At 47.2% G+C, this 14,659-nt stretch overlaps 1 protein-coding gene across 1 annotated transcript in view; it reads right to left on the minus strand.

Moving 5' to 3' along the window:
• Window positions 1-14,659, minus strand: part of LOC117876533 (complement receptor type 2-like) — a 74,397-nt gene that overhangs the window by 13,250 nt on the left and 46,488 nt on the right. Inside the window, exons 22-30 of the mRNA XM_034768795.1 lie at window positions 13,921-14,097; window positions 12,530-12,712; window positions 11,628-11,810; window positions 10,904-11,086; window positions 8,084-8,260; window positions 7,391-7,486; window positions 4,594-4,770; window positions 3,849-3,996; window positions 1,116-1,294 (exon numbers count right to left, since the gene is read on the minus strand). Coding sequence (XP_034624686.1) covers window positions 1,116-1,294; window positions 3,849-3,996; window positions 4,594-4,770; window positions 7,391-7,486; window positions 8,084-8,260; window positions 10,904-11,086; window positions 11,628-11,810; window positions 12,530-12,712; window positions 13,921-14,097 — 1,503 coding nt within the window. The remainder of the gene's footprint in view (window positions 1-1,115; window positions 1,295-3,848; window positions 3,997-4,593; window positions 4,771-7,390; window positions 7,487-8,083; window positions 8,261-10,903; window positions 11,087-11,627; window positions 11,811-12,529; window positions 12,713-13,920; window positions 14,098-14,659) is intronic.

Below are 14,659 nucleotides of genomic sequence, written 5' to 3' on the forward strand. Positions count from 1 at the left end.
TTCACTCAGTATGTAGCAAAGGTGGGCATAGCGTGTCTGTCTGTGAATGTGAGGGGAGCGTGGAGATTAGCTGCTAGTGTTTCTAATTTATGTTAAGGGTACCCAGGGTATCAGACAAGTGCAGCTTTTTAATATTTCGCTAATGTGGGGTGTGTGTGTGCATAGGAGTGCAGAGTTTGCATACAGCACATTTATTTTCAAAAACATTTATTTCACTCTGTCCCTATTTAAATGGAGCTTTAATTCCCTGCTATTAAATTTGTTGCACTGGTGACCTTGTCTTTTGAGTTAAAGCCTGTGGTTGGAGCTTCTTCCTCTTAGTTCTAGGTAACAGAACATAAACACACCTTCACACCGAGGAGGGGGAGGGCTCCACGTTCCGGATGCCATACAATAAATAGATGCCTGCCCAGTTAGGGAGTAGCCGGGCTCACAGCTGTAATTTACGGACATTCCACTGGTGAACACTGCCAAGTCCCAGCCGCTGGGCTTCCCATTGGCAATGGCTAGAGGAGAGGGACACTGCAACACTGCAGGGAGGGAAGAGAGTCTTAACTGAAGCAGAGCTGATACAGGCTGATCTCCAGAAGGGAAAAGATCCACATGCTTGTGTTGAGTCGTGCCCAACACAACAGCAGTGAGGCAAATGCACAGCAGGGGTTAAGTTACCTACCTCCATCCAGTCACATCCCACCAAATACCCATAAAGCACGATGACTCAGTCATGCTTCTAGTAACCCCCAGACGTTTTGCCAGCTGCCTTAGTAGGGGAGCAAGGGCTATTTCCACTGTATATTTTGTGTTTACATTGGAAATGCTGCTACTTTGGGACTATTTCTTGGTTGGTAGGGGCCATCCATAAGTTCCCTTAACTTGGGAGGGGGGTTAAGTCAGCAAAGCTGACCAGGACTCAGTTCTTCAGGAATATTTTTGGAGATTAGAAAAGCCCAGATACTATGGAGAGGAGCATGGGAAACACTGGGATAGCTACACAGATATTTGCATTTCCCTTTTCAGATCTCAAACTAATCCCACAGTCCTTTTGACCCTGCCAGATCTTACTCATCACAATGGGATCAAAGATAACCCACCATCAAAGCCTTAGTCACACTTACTTCTTTCACAGACAGGGACAGGAGGATCCCATCTACCATCATTTTGGCACTGAGTCTCTGGGCTGCCGCTCAAGGTGTAACCTGGGTTGCATTCAAACACAACGATGTCTCTGGGTCTGTAGGCAGGCTGTAGTACCCCATTTGTTCTGCCATTCTCCACTTCTGGGTTATGCACGTCACTGAAAGGGAAAGCATAACAAACCCTTTAGACTCCAACGCACGTGTGGGGTGGAATGGACTGAGCCATTTCCTTTGATAAGTCTTTTACTGTACTTCAATTTCATAACTATTTCTACACTCTGACGTCCTCTTGTCACCTGTGTCAATTCTTTCACCATGAACATTACCCAGCTACATTCGCAGAATCATAATTCATGGTACGAGTGGATGCACAACCACTGAAGTTAAAGGAGTTCCTCTTGCCAGCAGTGACTTTGGCCCATGTGTCTCACTGGAAGTTTAGTCCCCAGCTGTGGAATTTGCTGAATTGGTGGCTTGTCTCAAAGTTCGTGTGGTCTCAATTTAAATTCTCATGTATGTCTTACACAGCAAGCGAGGCAAAGGGACGCCGCAAACAGAAGAGAAACACACCTTCACATTGAGGGTGCAGGTTGCTCTAAGCTCCAGATGCTGTACAATGAAGTGATGCCTCCCCAAAAAGGGAGTAGTCGGGGGAGAGTTCTGCTGATTTGTGTTTCCATTCACACCTTTAGGACGCTCAGTGAGACAGACCATTGCCAGATCTCTGTCTGTCAGGAGGGCAGGGCAGGATGCAGGGGATCAGCTATCACAGTGATGAGCACAGTCAAAAGATCAGGGGATGGGCGGATATTTGTATGTTCCCCATTCACAGCTGAAAAGTAACCCCAGGATTCAAAGAACATTTATTTTTTTGCCTCTAGAGGCACATCCCTACCAGATATTGATCATCTCAGTTACCCAGCAGTCAGCCTAGATTCACACTTACCCTGTATGCAGACTGGAACAGGAGGATCCCAGATTCTATCATCTTGGCACTGAATCTGATGGCTGCCAATCAGGGTGTAGCCAGGATCACATTCAAACCTAACCATATCCCTGGGTCTATAGACAGGTCCATGTCCAGCTACTTTTCTTCCATGTTGGATTTCTGGGGCGATGCAGAGAACCTCTGAAATTGAAAAGGTGCAGGAGGCGTCAGAATGCACCAGCAAGCGGTGCTGTTCAGTGGGTGCTTGGCACCTGTGCTCTGGACTGGATGGGCAGAGTTTATGGTGTTGCTTTTAACCTCTATAATGCAGTGTCATAAACATTCAGCTAAGGGTAGCATAAACTCCCTCTTTACCCTGTAAAGGGTTAATTCCTCTTTTACCTGTAAAGGGTTAAGAAGCTCAGATAACCTGGTTGGCACCTGACTAAAGGACCAATAAGGGGAGAAGATACTTTCAAATCTGTGGGGTAAGGTTTTTGTTTGTGTCTTTTGTTTTGTTCTCTCGAAGTCAGCAAAGGAACCAGGGCAAGGTAAATACATCTCCCTAAACCATATCTGGACCAAAACGTCTAGTATTGCAGAAATAGTAAGTAATATCAAAGAAATGCATTAGATTATCTTTTGTTTTAGCTTGTGAATTTTCCCTGTGCTAAGAAGGAGGTTTATCCCTGTTTTTGTAACTTTAAAGTTTTGCCTAGAGCGGAAATCTTCTGTGTTTGGAATCTTTTTGTTACCCTGTAATGTTATCTTCCATCCTGATTTTACAGAGGTGATTCTTTTATCTTTTTTTTTTAAATAAACTTCTTTTAAGAACCTGATTGTTTTTCAGTGTCCTAAAGACCCAGGGAGTTCGATCTGTGCTCACTTTGTAACCAAATTGTTAGGATATTATTCTCAAGCCTCCCCAGGAAAGGGGGTGTAGGCGTTTGGGGGGATATTTTGACAGGAGGTAGGGCTCCAAGTGGCCCTCCCTGAATGTTTATTTAAATCACTTGGTGGTGGCAGCGATCAAGGACAAGGTGGAACTTGTGCCTTGGGAAAGTTTTAACCTAAGTTGGTAAAAATAAGCTTAGGGGGGGTTTCATGTGGGTCCCCACATCTGTACCCCAGAGTTCAGAGTGGGGAAGGAACCCTGACATGGAGATACATGTGGATGCAAAGCCACTGAAGTTAAAGGAGCTCTTCTTGCCAGCAGTGACTTTGATCTGTGTGTTTGACTGGAGGTTTAGTCCATAGCTATGAAATTTGCTGAATTGGTGGCTGTCTCAAAGTTCTCACGGTCTCAGTTTAAATCCTTGTGTGTGTCTGACATACCAAGCGAGGCAAAGGGAAGCCACAAACAGAACAGAAACGCATCTTCACACTGAGGAAGGAGACAGGTCCAAGCTCCAGATAATGTACGGTGAAGTCATGCCTCCCCAAAAAGGGAGGAGCCAGAATCACAACAGTAATATACAGACACTCATCACCCAGAAAAAAATATCAGGCTCCTTTAAAGCATCTCAAGTTGGGCAACCAAAAATCACTGGACAATTTAGGCTCACTATTCAGTGTGTTACATTGAAGTCCTAACCGCCTATTACTTTTCTGACTCTTTTACTGATTTGTAACAATCTCATCCCCACCCTATTACAGAAAAGAGCTTGACTGAAAGATCAGTGTGATGGGGGAAAACAAAAAATGGTTCCATGATTATTCCACATACAGGAACTAGAGGGTCGTATCCCATATGCAAAGGAAGAGTGAAAAGCCTGTGTAGTTACTGAAAGGACTGCTCAANAGATGCCTGCCCAGTTAGGGAGTAGCCGGGCTCACAGCTGTAATTTATGGACATTCCACTGGTGAACACTGCTGAGACCTGGACACTGGGCTTCCCGTTGGCGATGGCTGGAGGAGAGGGACACTGCAGCACTGCAGGGAAGGAAGAGAGTCTTCACTGAAGCAGAGTTCATACAGGCTGATCTCCAGAAGGGAAAAGATCCCTATGCTTGTGTTGAGTCGTGCCCAATGCAACAGCAGTGAGGTAAATACACATCGGGGGTAAAGTTACCTACCTCCATCCGGTCACATCCCCCCAAATACCTATAAAGCACGATGACTCAGTCATGCTTCTTGTAACCCTCAGACGTTTTCCCAGCCACCTTAGTAAGGGTCCAAGGGCTAAGTCCACTGTATATTTTGTGTTTACATTGGAAATGCTGCCACTTTGGGACTATTTCTTGGTTGGTAGGGGCCATCCGTAAGTTCCCTTAAGTTGGGAGGGGGGTTAAGTCGGCAAAGCTGACCAGGACTCAGTTCTTCTTGGATATTTTGGAGAGTGGAAAAGCCCATATACTATGGAGAGGAGCACAGGAAATACTGGGATAGCTACACAGATATTTGCATTTCCCTTTTCAGATCTCAAACTAATCCCACAGTCCTTTTGGCCTCCATGCTCAGCCCTCCCAGATCTTACTCATCACAATGGGATCAAAGATAACCCACCATCAAAGCCTTAGTCACACTTACTTCTTTCACAGACAGGGACAGGAGGATCCCATCTACCATCATCTTGGCACTGAGTCTCATGGCTGCCGCTCAAGGTGTAACCAGGGTCGCATTCAAACACAACAATGTCTCTGGGTCTGTAGGCAGGCTGTATCCCATTTGTTCTTCCATTCTCCACTTCTGGGCTCACGCACGTCACTGAAAGGGAAAGCATAACAAACCCTTTAGACTCCTACGCACGTGTGGGATGGAATGGACTGAGCCATTTCCTTTGATAAGTCTTCTACTGTACTTCAATTTCATAACTATTTCTACACTCTGACGTCCTCTTGTCACCTGTGTCAATTCTTTCACCATGAACATTACCCAGCTGCACCCGCAGAATCATAATTCATGGTACGAGTGGATGCAAAGCCACTGAAGTTAAACGAGCTTCTCTTGCCAACAGTGACTTTGGCCCGTGTGTCTCACTGGATGTTTAGTCCCCAGCTGCGGAATTTGCTGAATTGGTGTCTTGTCTCAAAGTTCTTGTGGTCTCAATTTAAATCCTTGTGTGTGTGTGTGTCTGACACACGGAGCGAGGCAAAGGGACGCCACAAACAGAACAGAAACGCACCTTCACATTGAGGGTGCAGGTTGCTCTAAGCTCCAGATGCTGTACAATGAAGTGATGCCTCCCCAAAAAGGGAGTAGTCAGGGGAGAGCTCTGCTGATTTGTGTTTCTATTCACACCTTTAGGAAGCTCAGTGAGACAGAGCATTGCCAGATCTCTGGCTGTCAGGAGGGCAGGGCAGGATGCAGGTAATCAGCTATCACAGTGACGAGCACAGTCAAGAGATCAGGGGGTGGGCGGATATTTGTATGTTCCCCATTCACAGCTGAAAAGTGACCCCAAGATTCAAAGGATGTTTATTTTTTAGCCTCCAATAACATCCCTACCAGATATTGATCATCTCAGTTACCCAGCAGTCAGCCTAGTTTCACACTTACCCTGTATGCAGGTTGGAAGAGGAGTATCCCAGGTTCCTTCATCTCGGCACTGAATCTGACGGCTGCCATTCAGGGTGTAGCCAGGATCACATTCAAACCGAACTGTGTCCCTGGGTCTATAGACAGGTCCACGTCCAGCTACTTTTCTTCCATGTTGGATTTCTGGGGCAATGCAGAGAACCTCTGAAATTGAAAAGGTGCAGAAGGAGTCAGCATGCACTGGCAAGGGGTGCTGTTCAGTGGGCACTTGGCACCTGTACTCTGCACTGGCTCCCTACCAGTTTCTGGGGCAGGGGTGAAAGTAACTTACAGGACTTACCAGTACTGTCGGAGTCCTGGCGGGGGCATGGCCTCATCCGGAAGAGGCGTGGCCTCAACCAGAAGAGGCTGGGCCTCTCAAGATTTAAAGGCCCTGGGGCACCGGCTGTGGCTGGGAGCCCTTGGGGCTCAGTGGCAAATTAAAGGGCCCAGGGCTCCGGCCGCCACGGAGCTCCGGGCCCTTTAAATCTGCATCGCAGCTCCGGCAGCCGGAGCTGCAGGAGGGATTTAAAGGGCTGTGGGCTCCCCGCAGGGCCAGGTGCTCCGGGCCCTTTAAATTCTGGCCCCAGCCCAGCCGCCGGAGCTGCGGGGTCGATTTAAAAGGCTTGGGGCTCCCCGCAGACGGGGGAGCTCTGGGCCTTTTGAATCCCTGCCAAAGCCTGGCTGCTGTGGATTTAAAGGGCCTGGAGCTCCCGCCACTGCGGGGAGCCCCGAGCCTTGCCGGGCTGCCAGGGCCACCCCGGGGGGTGGGCAAGTGGAACAATTTGCCCCAGGCCCCGGGCCCCAGAGGGGCTCCCATGAGCATATAGTATTCTACAGTATTGCAACTTTTTTTAATGGAAGGGGCCCCCAAAATTGCTTTGCTCAAGGCCCCCTGAATCCTCTGGGAAGTCCTGCGGGCGGGGGATGGGATTTAAAGTGCCCGGAGCTGAGCCTTTTAAATCCCAGCCCCAGCCTGGCCGCTGGAGCTACTGGTGGGATTTAAAGGGCTCTGGGCTCCCCGCGGCTGCCCTTTAAATCCCCGCCGCGGAAGCCGGTGCATTCCGGCACGGTGTACTGCCTCTTGCCAGTATGCTGTACCGGACCGTACCGGCTTACTTTCAGCTCTGTTCTGGGAAGAGTTGATGGTGTTGCTTTTAACCTTTAAAATGCAAACACTTTAGTGCTAGCCTGCCTAAAACCACATCCCACGGGTACCCTACTGCTCCTCTCGTGGTGAATAGAGGCCCCAGATGGTTCCCTCTCAATGAGAAAGAGAGCAGGGCTGGTGGGAGAGCTCCCTGTGAGGGGCCCTGAGTTTAGCGCCTTGGTCTTAAACAGTATTGACCTGTTGGCCTTTGGGGGACACACTTTACTCTTCACTCAGCGTGTAGCAAGGGTGGGGACAGCGTGTCTATCTGTGAGTGTGAGGGGAGTGTGGAGATTAGCTGCTAGTGTTTTTAATTTATGTTAAGGGTACCCAGGGTATCAGACAAGTGCAGCTTTTTAATATTTCACGAATGTGGTGTGTGTGTGCATAGGAGTGCAGAGTTTGCATACAGCACATTTATTTTCAAAAGCATTTATTTCACCCGGTCTCTAATTAAATGGAGCGTTAATTCCCTGCTATTAAATTTGTTGCACCGGTTACCTCGTCTTTTGAGTTAAATCCTGTGGTAAGAGCTTCTTCCTCTTAGTTCTAGGTAACAGAACATAAACGCACCTTCACACCGAGGGGGGGGAGGGCTCCACGTTCCGGATGCCGTACAATAAATAGATGCCTGCCCAGTTAGGGCATAGCCGGGCTCACAGCTGTAATTTACAGACGTTCCAGTGGTGAACACTGCCGAGGCCTGGACGCTGGGCTCCCCATTGGCGATGGCTGGAGGAGAGGGACACTGCGGCACTGCAGGGAGGGAAGAGAGTCTTCACTGAACCAGAGCTGATACAGGCTAATCTCCAGAAGCAAAAAGATCCACATGCTTGTGTTGAGTCATGCCCAATGCAACAGCAGTGAGGCAAATACACATTGGGGGTAAAGTTACCGAGCTCCATCTGGTCACATCCCCCCAAATACCTATAAAGCACGATGACTCAGTCATGCTTCTTGTAACCCTCAGACATTTCCCCAGCTACCTTAGTAAGGGTCCAAGGGCTATTTCCACTGTATATTTTCTGTTTACATTGGAAATGCTGCCACTTTGGGACTATTTCTTGGTTGGTAGGGGCCATCCGTAAGTTCCCTTAACTTGGGAGGGGGTTAAGTCGGCAAAGCTGACCAGGACTCAGTTCTTCAGGGATCTTTTTGGAGAGTGGAAAAGCCCATATACTATGGAGAGGAGCATGGGAAACACTGGGATAGCTACACAGATATTTGCATTTCCCTTTTCAGATCTCAAACTAATCCCACAGTCCTTTAGGCCTCCATGCTCAGCCCTCCCAGATCTTACTCATCACAATGGGATCAAAGATAACCCACCATCAAAGCCTTAGTCACACTTACTTCTTTCACAGACAGGGACAGGAGGATCCCATCTACCATCATCTTGGCACTGAGTCTCTGGGCTGCCGCTCAAGGTGTAACCAGGGTCACATTCAAACACAACAATGTCTCTGGGTCCGTAGGCAGGCTGTATCCCATTTGCTCTTCCATTCTCCACTTCTGGGCTCACGCACGTCACTGAAAGGGAAAGCATAACAAACTCTTTAGACTCTACGGTATATGTGGGATGGAATGGACTGAGCCGTTTCCTTTGATAAGTCTTTTACTGTACTTCAATTTCATAACTATTTCTACACTCTGACGTCCTCTTGTCATTTTTATCAATTCTTTCAGCATGAACATTACCCAGCTGCACTCGCAGAATCATAATTCATGGTACAAGTGGATGCACAGCCACTGAAGTTAAAGGAGCTCCTCTTGCCAGCAGTGACTTTGGCCCGTGTGTCTTGCTAGAAGTTTAGTCCCCAGTTGTGGAATTTGCTGAAATGGAGGCTCATCTCAAAGTTTTCATGGTGTCAATTTAAATCCTTGTGGGTGTCTGACACTCCGAGCGAGGCAGAGGGAAGCAGCAAACAGAATAGAAACACACCTTCACATTGACGGTGGGGGTTGCTCTAAGCTCCAGATGCTGTACAATGAAGTGATGCCTCCCCAAAAAGGGAGTAGTCGGGGGAGAGTTCTACTGATTTGTGATTCCAATCACACCTTTAGGATGCTCAGTGAGACAGAGCATTGCCAGATCGCTGTCTGTCAGGAGGGCAGGGCAGGATGCAGGTGATCAGCTATCACAGTGACGAGCACAGTCAAGAGATCAGGGGGTGGGCGGATATTTGTATGTTCCCCATTCACAGCTGAAAAGTGACCCCAGGATTCAAAGGATGTTTATTTTTTAGCCTCCAAGAACATCCCTACCAGAGATTGATCATCTCAGTTACCCAGCAGTCAGCCAAGTTTTACACTTACCCTGTATGCAGGTTGGAAGAGGAGTATCCCAGGTTCCTTCATCTCGGCACTGAATCTGACGGCTGCCATTCAGGGTGTAGCCAGGATCACATTCANATTAACAAGAAGAAGGAAGGAAGACAAGCCAAAACAGGGAAAGAACAAGAGAAAGAACATTTGGATACGTTTCATGCATTCAAGTCAGCAGGGCTTGATGAAATTAATACTAAGGTAATTAAGGAACTAGCAGAAGCACTCTCAGCAATATTAACAACTATAGTCAAGAAGTCATGAAGGATGGGTGAGGTCCCAGAGGTCTGGAAGAAGGGCAAACACAGTACCTGTCTTTAAAAGGGGGAACAAAGAGGACCCTGGGAATTATACACCAATCAGCCTAACTTTGATATCTGGAAAAGATACTGGAATATTAAACAATATATAATTACCTAGAGAATAACAGGATTATAAGGAATAGCCAGCATGGATTTGTCAAGAACAAATCATACCAACCAACCTAATTTCCTTCTTTAATAGGGTTACTGGCCTAGTAGATAGGTGGGAAGAAGTAAATGTGATATATCTTGATTTTAGTAGGGCTTTTCACACAGTCCTATATGACAGGGGTTCTCAAACTTTTTCTTTTTGAGGGCCCCCCCCAACATGCTATAAAAACTCCATGGCCCACCTGTGCCACAACAACTGGTTTTCTGCATAAAAAAGCCAGGGCTGGCAAAGGAGGTAGAAAGGAGGGACCCCCCCGCCACAAAGCTAAGTTGTTCAGGCTTTGGCTTCAGCTCCCGGTGGTGGGGCTCAGGCCCCCAGCGTCAGTCCCATGCAGCGGGGCTTCAGCTTTCTGCCCTGGGACCCAGTGAGTCTAACACTGGTCCTGCTTGGTGAACCCCCGGAAATTTGTTTGAGGCCCCCTGAGGGGCCCCGGACCCCTGGTTGAGAATCACTGCTATATGACATTTTCAATAAGAAAACCATGGAAATGTGGTCTAGATTAATTTCCTATAGGTGGATGCAAAATTGGTTGAAAGACCGTACTCAAAGAGTAGTTATCAGTGGTTTGCTGTCAAACTGGGAGGGCATATCTAGTGGGGTCCTGCAGTGGTCAGTACCCTGGGTCTGGTTCCAATAAATATTTTCAGTAATGACCTGGATAATAGAATGGAGAGTATGCATATAAAATGTGCAGATGACACCAAGTTGGGAGGGGTGCAAACAATTTGGAGGACAGGATTAGAATTCAAAATGACCATGACAAACTCGAGAATTGGTCTGAAATCAACAAGATGAGAGTCAATAAAGACAATTGCAAAGTACTTCACTTTAAAAGGAAATATCAAATACACAACTACAAAAGTGGAGTAACTGGCTAAGTGGTAGTACTGCTGAAAAGAATTCAGGGGTTATAGTGGATCACAGATTGAATATGAGATTCACATACTCGTTTTCAGTTGTGCCTAACAGCAGTGAGACAAACACACATCAAGGGTAAAGTTTCCTACCTACCTTCCCCTCCATCACATTTACATCTCCCCAAATACCTTTAACTTCATTTTCATTAGTATTTCTACACTATTCCATCTTCCTGCTGACACTTTTATAAATCCTTTCAACTGTAATCTTGTCCAGCAATGCTCAGAGAGCCGTGCTCTTCACCGGCATCAGAATGTAAATTCCACTGAAGTCAACGGAGCTTCTTGTGCCAGCAGTGATTATAGCCCTGTGTGTCCCCCTGGGGGATCTATTCCCAGCTGTGAATTTTGTGGCATTAATTGGTGTGTCTGAACATTCTTTCTTTTGCTTTAAATCCTGTCGAGTGACTGACACACCTACAGCCAAAGGGAAGAAGCCAACCAAAAATGCATTCACCTTCACATAGAGGAGAAGGGTGGCTCCAAGTTTCAGACGTGGTACAATAGATCGAAGCCTCTCCACGGAGGGTGTAGCCGGGTTCACAGCTGTAGTTCACGTATGTTCCACTGGGGAAAGTTGCCAATGGCTTGGCATTGTGCTTCCCTTTGACAATGACCGGAGGTGGGGGACACCGCAACGCTAACGGGGGAGAGGGGAAGAATCCTGTTTAAGAACAGCTTAAAATAGGCTGGTCTGCAGGAAGGGGAAAAGCCCAGGATGCATGTGTTATGTCAAACCCTCCATTCCACCAGTGATGCAACACATCCAAAAAAGATTAAATATCACCTATCTAGATCCCCCCAATCTTTTCCCAATCTGCTACTTTTCTGTTCCTACAAATTTCTCTTGACTCCCTTAAGAATCCAAAATAGAATTTGTTGAGAGGGGGATGAATTTTGTTGATTTGTGTTTCCATTCACACCGTTAGGACGCTCAGTGAGACAGAGCATTGCTAGATCTCTGGCTGTCAAGAGGACAGAGCAGGATGCAGGCGATCAGCTATCACAGTGACGAGCACAGTCAAGAGATAAGAGGGTAGGTGGATATTTGTATTTTCCCCATTCACAGCTGAAAAGTGACCCCAGGATTCAAAGGACGTTTATTTTTTAGCCTCCAGGCACAACCCTACCAGATATTGATCATCTGAGTTACTCAGCGGTCAACCCTGATTCACACTTACCCTGTCTGCAGACTGGAACAGGAAGATCCCAGGTTCTGTCATTTCGGCACCGAATCTGACGGTTGCCAATCAGGTTGTAGCCAGGATCACATTGAAACCTAACTGTGTCCCTGGGTCTATAGACAGGTCCACGTGCAGCTACTTTTCTTCCATGTTGGATTTCTGGGATGATGCAGAGAACCTCTGAAATTGAAAAGGTGCAGAAGGCGTCAGCCTGCCCGGCAAGCAGTGCTGTTCAGTGGGCACTTGATACCTGTGCTCGGCATTGGCTCCCTACCGGTTTCTGGGGAGAGTTCATGGTGTTGCTTTTAACCTCTAAAATGCAAACACTTTAGTGCTAGCCTGCCTAAAACCACATTCCACAGGATACTATACTGCTCTTCTCATGGTGAATAGAGGCCACAGATTGTTCCCTTTCAGTGACAGAGAGAGCAGGGCTGGCGGGAGAGCTCCCTGTGAGGGACCCTCAATTTGGCGCCTACTCCTTGCACTTGGTGTTAAACAGTACAGGCCTTTTGCCTTTAGGACACACACTGCAAATCTTTTCTGTTCGCTCAGCGTGTAGCAAGGGTAGAGATTGGAGGCAGAGATCTCTCTGTCTGCCTGTGTGTGTGAGGGTAGTGTGGATATTTGTTTCTAGTGTTTGTAATTCATGTCAAGTGTGCCTAGGGTTTCAGACAGACGCTTTTTAAAATATTTTCCTCTGGGTGTTTATCTGTGCACACGCATGTAGGAGTGCAGAGTGTGGATTCAGTGCCTTTATTTTCAAAAGCATTTATTTCACCATGTGTCTAATTAAATGGAGCATTAATTCCCTGCCATTAATTCTGTTGCACTGGTGAGCTTGTCTTTCATGTTAAATCCTGTGGTAGGAACTTCTAGGTAACAGAACATAAACGCACCTTCACACCGAGGGGGGGGAGGGCTCCACGTTCCGGATGCTGTACAATAAATAGATGCCTGCCCAGTAAGGGAATAGCCGGGCTCACAGCTGTAATTTACAGACATTCCAGTGGTGAACACTGCCGAGGCCTGGACGCTGGGATTCCCATTGGTGATGGCTGGAGGAGAGGAACACTGCAGCACTACAGGGAGGGAAGAGAGTCTTAACTGCACAAGAGCTCATGCAGGCTCATCTATAGAAGGGAAAAGATCCTTATGCACATATTGAATCATGCTCAACACAACAGCAGTGAGGCTAATGCACACCAAGGGTAAAGCTACCTACCTCCAATCCCTCCACCTCATTCACATCCCCCCCGAATACCTATATAGCGTCATGAGTCAGTCATGTTTCTTGATACCCACAGACATGTTCCCAGCCATCTTAGTAAGGCTCCAATAGCTACTTCCACTGTATATTTTGTGTTTGCAATGGAAATGCTGCCACTTTCAGATAATTTATTGGTTGCTTGGTTGGGGCCTTCTCTAAGTTCCCTTATCTTGGGAGGGGGGTTAAGGCGACAAAGCTGACGAGGACTCAGTTCTTCAGGGATCATTTGGAGAGTGGAAAAGCCCATATACTATGGAGAGGAGCATGGGAAACACTGGGATAGCTACACAGATATTTGCATTTCCCTTTTCAGATCATAAACCAATCCCACAGTCCTTTAGGCCTCCATACTCAGCCCTGCCAGATCTTACTCAACGCAATGGGATCAAAGATAACCCACCATCAAAGCCTTAGCCCTGGTCTACACTACGAGTTTAGGTCGAATTTAGTAGCGTTACATCAATTTAACCCTGCACCCATCCACATGATGAAGCCGGTCTTTTCGACTTAAAGGGCTCTTAAAATCAATTTCTGTACTCCTCCCCTGACAAAGGGATTAGCGCTGAAATCGACATCGCCGGGCCGAATTTGGGGTAGTATGGATGCAATTTGAAGTTATTGGCCTCCAGGAGCTATCCCAGAATGCTCCATTGTGACCGCTCTGGACAGCACTTTGAACTCAGATGCACTAGCCAGGTACACAAGAAAAGCCCCAGGAACTTTTGAATTTCATTTCCTGTTTGGCCAGCGTGGAGAACTCAGCAGCACTCAGCAGCACAGGTGACATGCATTCCCCCAGAATGTGTCTACGTTCACCCTATCTTCAGGGATCTTTTTGGAGAGTGGAAAAGCCCAGATACTATGGAGAGGAGCATGGGAAACACTGGGATAGCTACACAGATATTTGCATTTCCCTTTTCAGATCTCAAACTAATCCCACAGTCCTCTTGGCCCTGCCAGATCTTACTCATCACAATGGGATCAAAGATAACCCACCATCAAAGCCTTAGTCACACTTACTTCTTTCACAGACAGGGACAGGAGGATCCCATCTACCATCATCTTGGCACTGAGTCTCAGGGCTGCCGCTCAAGGTGTAACCAGGGTCACATTCAAACACAACGATGTCTCTCGGTCTGTAGGCAGGCTGTACCCCATTTGTTCTTCCATTCTCCAGTTCTGGGCTTACGCACGTGGCTGAAAGGAAAAGCATAACAAACCCTTTAGACTCTACCACACATGTGGGATGGAATGGGCAGTTTACCTAGTGAGCCATTTCCTTTGACAAGTCTTTTACTTCACTTTCATAACTATTTCTACACTCTGACGTCCTCTTGTCACCTGTGTCAATTCTTTCAGCATGAACATTACCCAGCTGCACACACAGAAACATTCACCACTGGTACGAGTGAATGCAATGCCACTGAAGTTAAAGGAGCTCCTCTTGCCAACAGTGACTTTGGTCCGTTTGTCTCACTTGAAGTTTAGTCCCCAGCTGTGGAATTTGCTGAAATGGTGGCTTGTCTCAAAGTTCTTATGGTCTCTATTTAAATCCTTTTGCGTGTCTGATGCACCGAGCGAGGCAGAGGGAAGCAGCAAACAGAACAGAAACGCACCTTCACATTGAGGGTGGGGGTTGCTCCATGCTCCAGATGCTGTACAGTTAAATGATGCCTCCCCAAAAAGGGAGAAATCAGGATCACAACGGTAATTTACAGACACCCACCACCCAGAAAAAAATATCAGGCTCCTTTAAGCA

Source organism: Trachemys scripta, chromosome 4 (assembly GCF_013100865.1).
Source record: "Trachemys scripta elegans isolate TJP31775 chromosome 4, CAS_Tse_1.0, whole genome shotgun sequence".
NCBI lineage: Eukaryota > Metazoa > Chordata > Testudines > Emydidae > Trachemys > Trachemys scripta.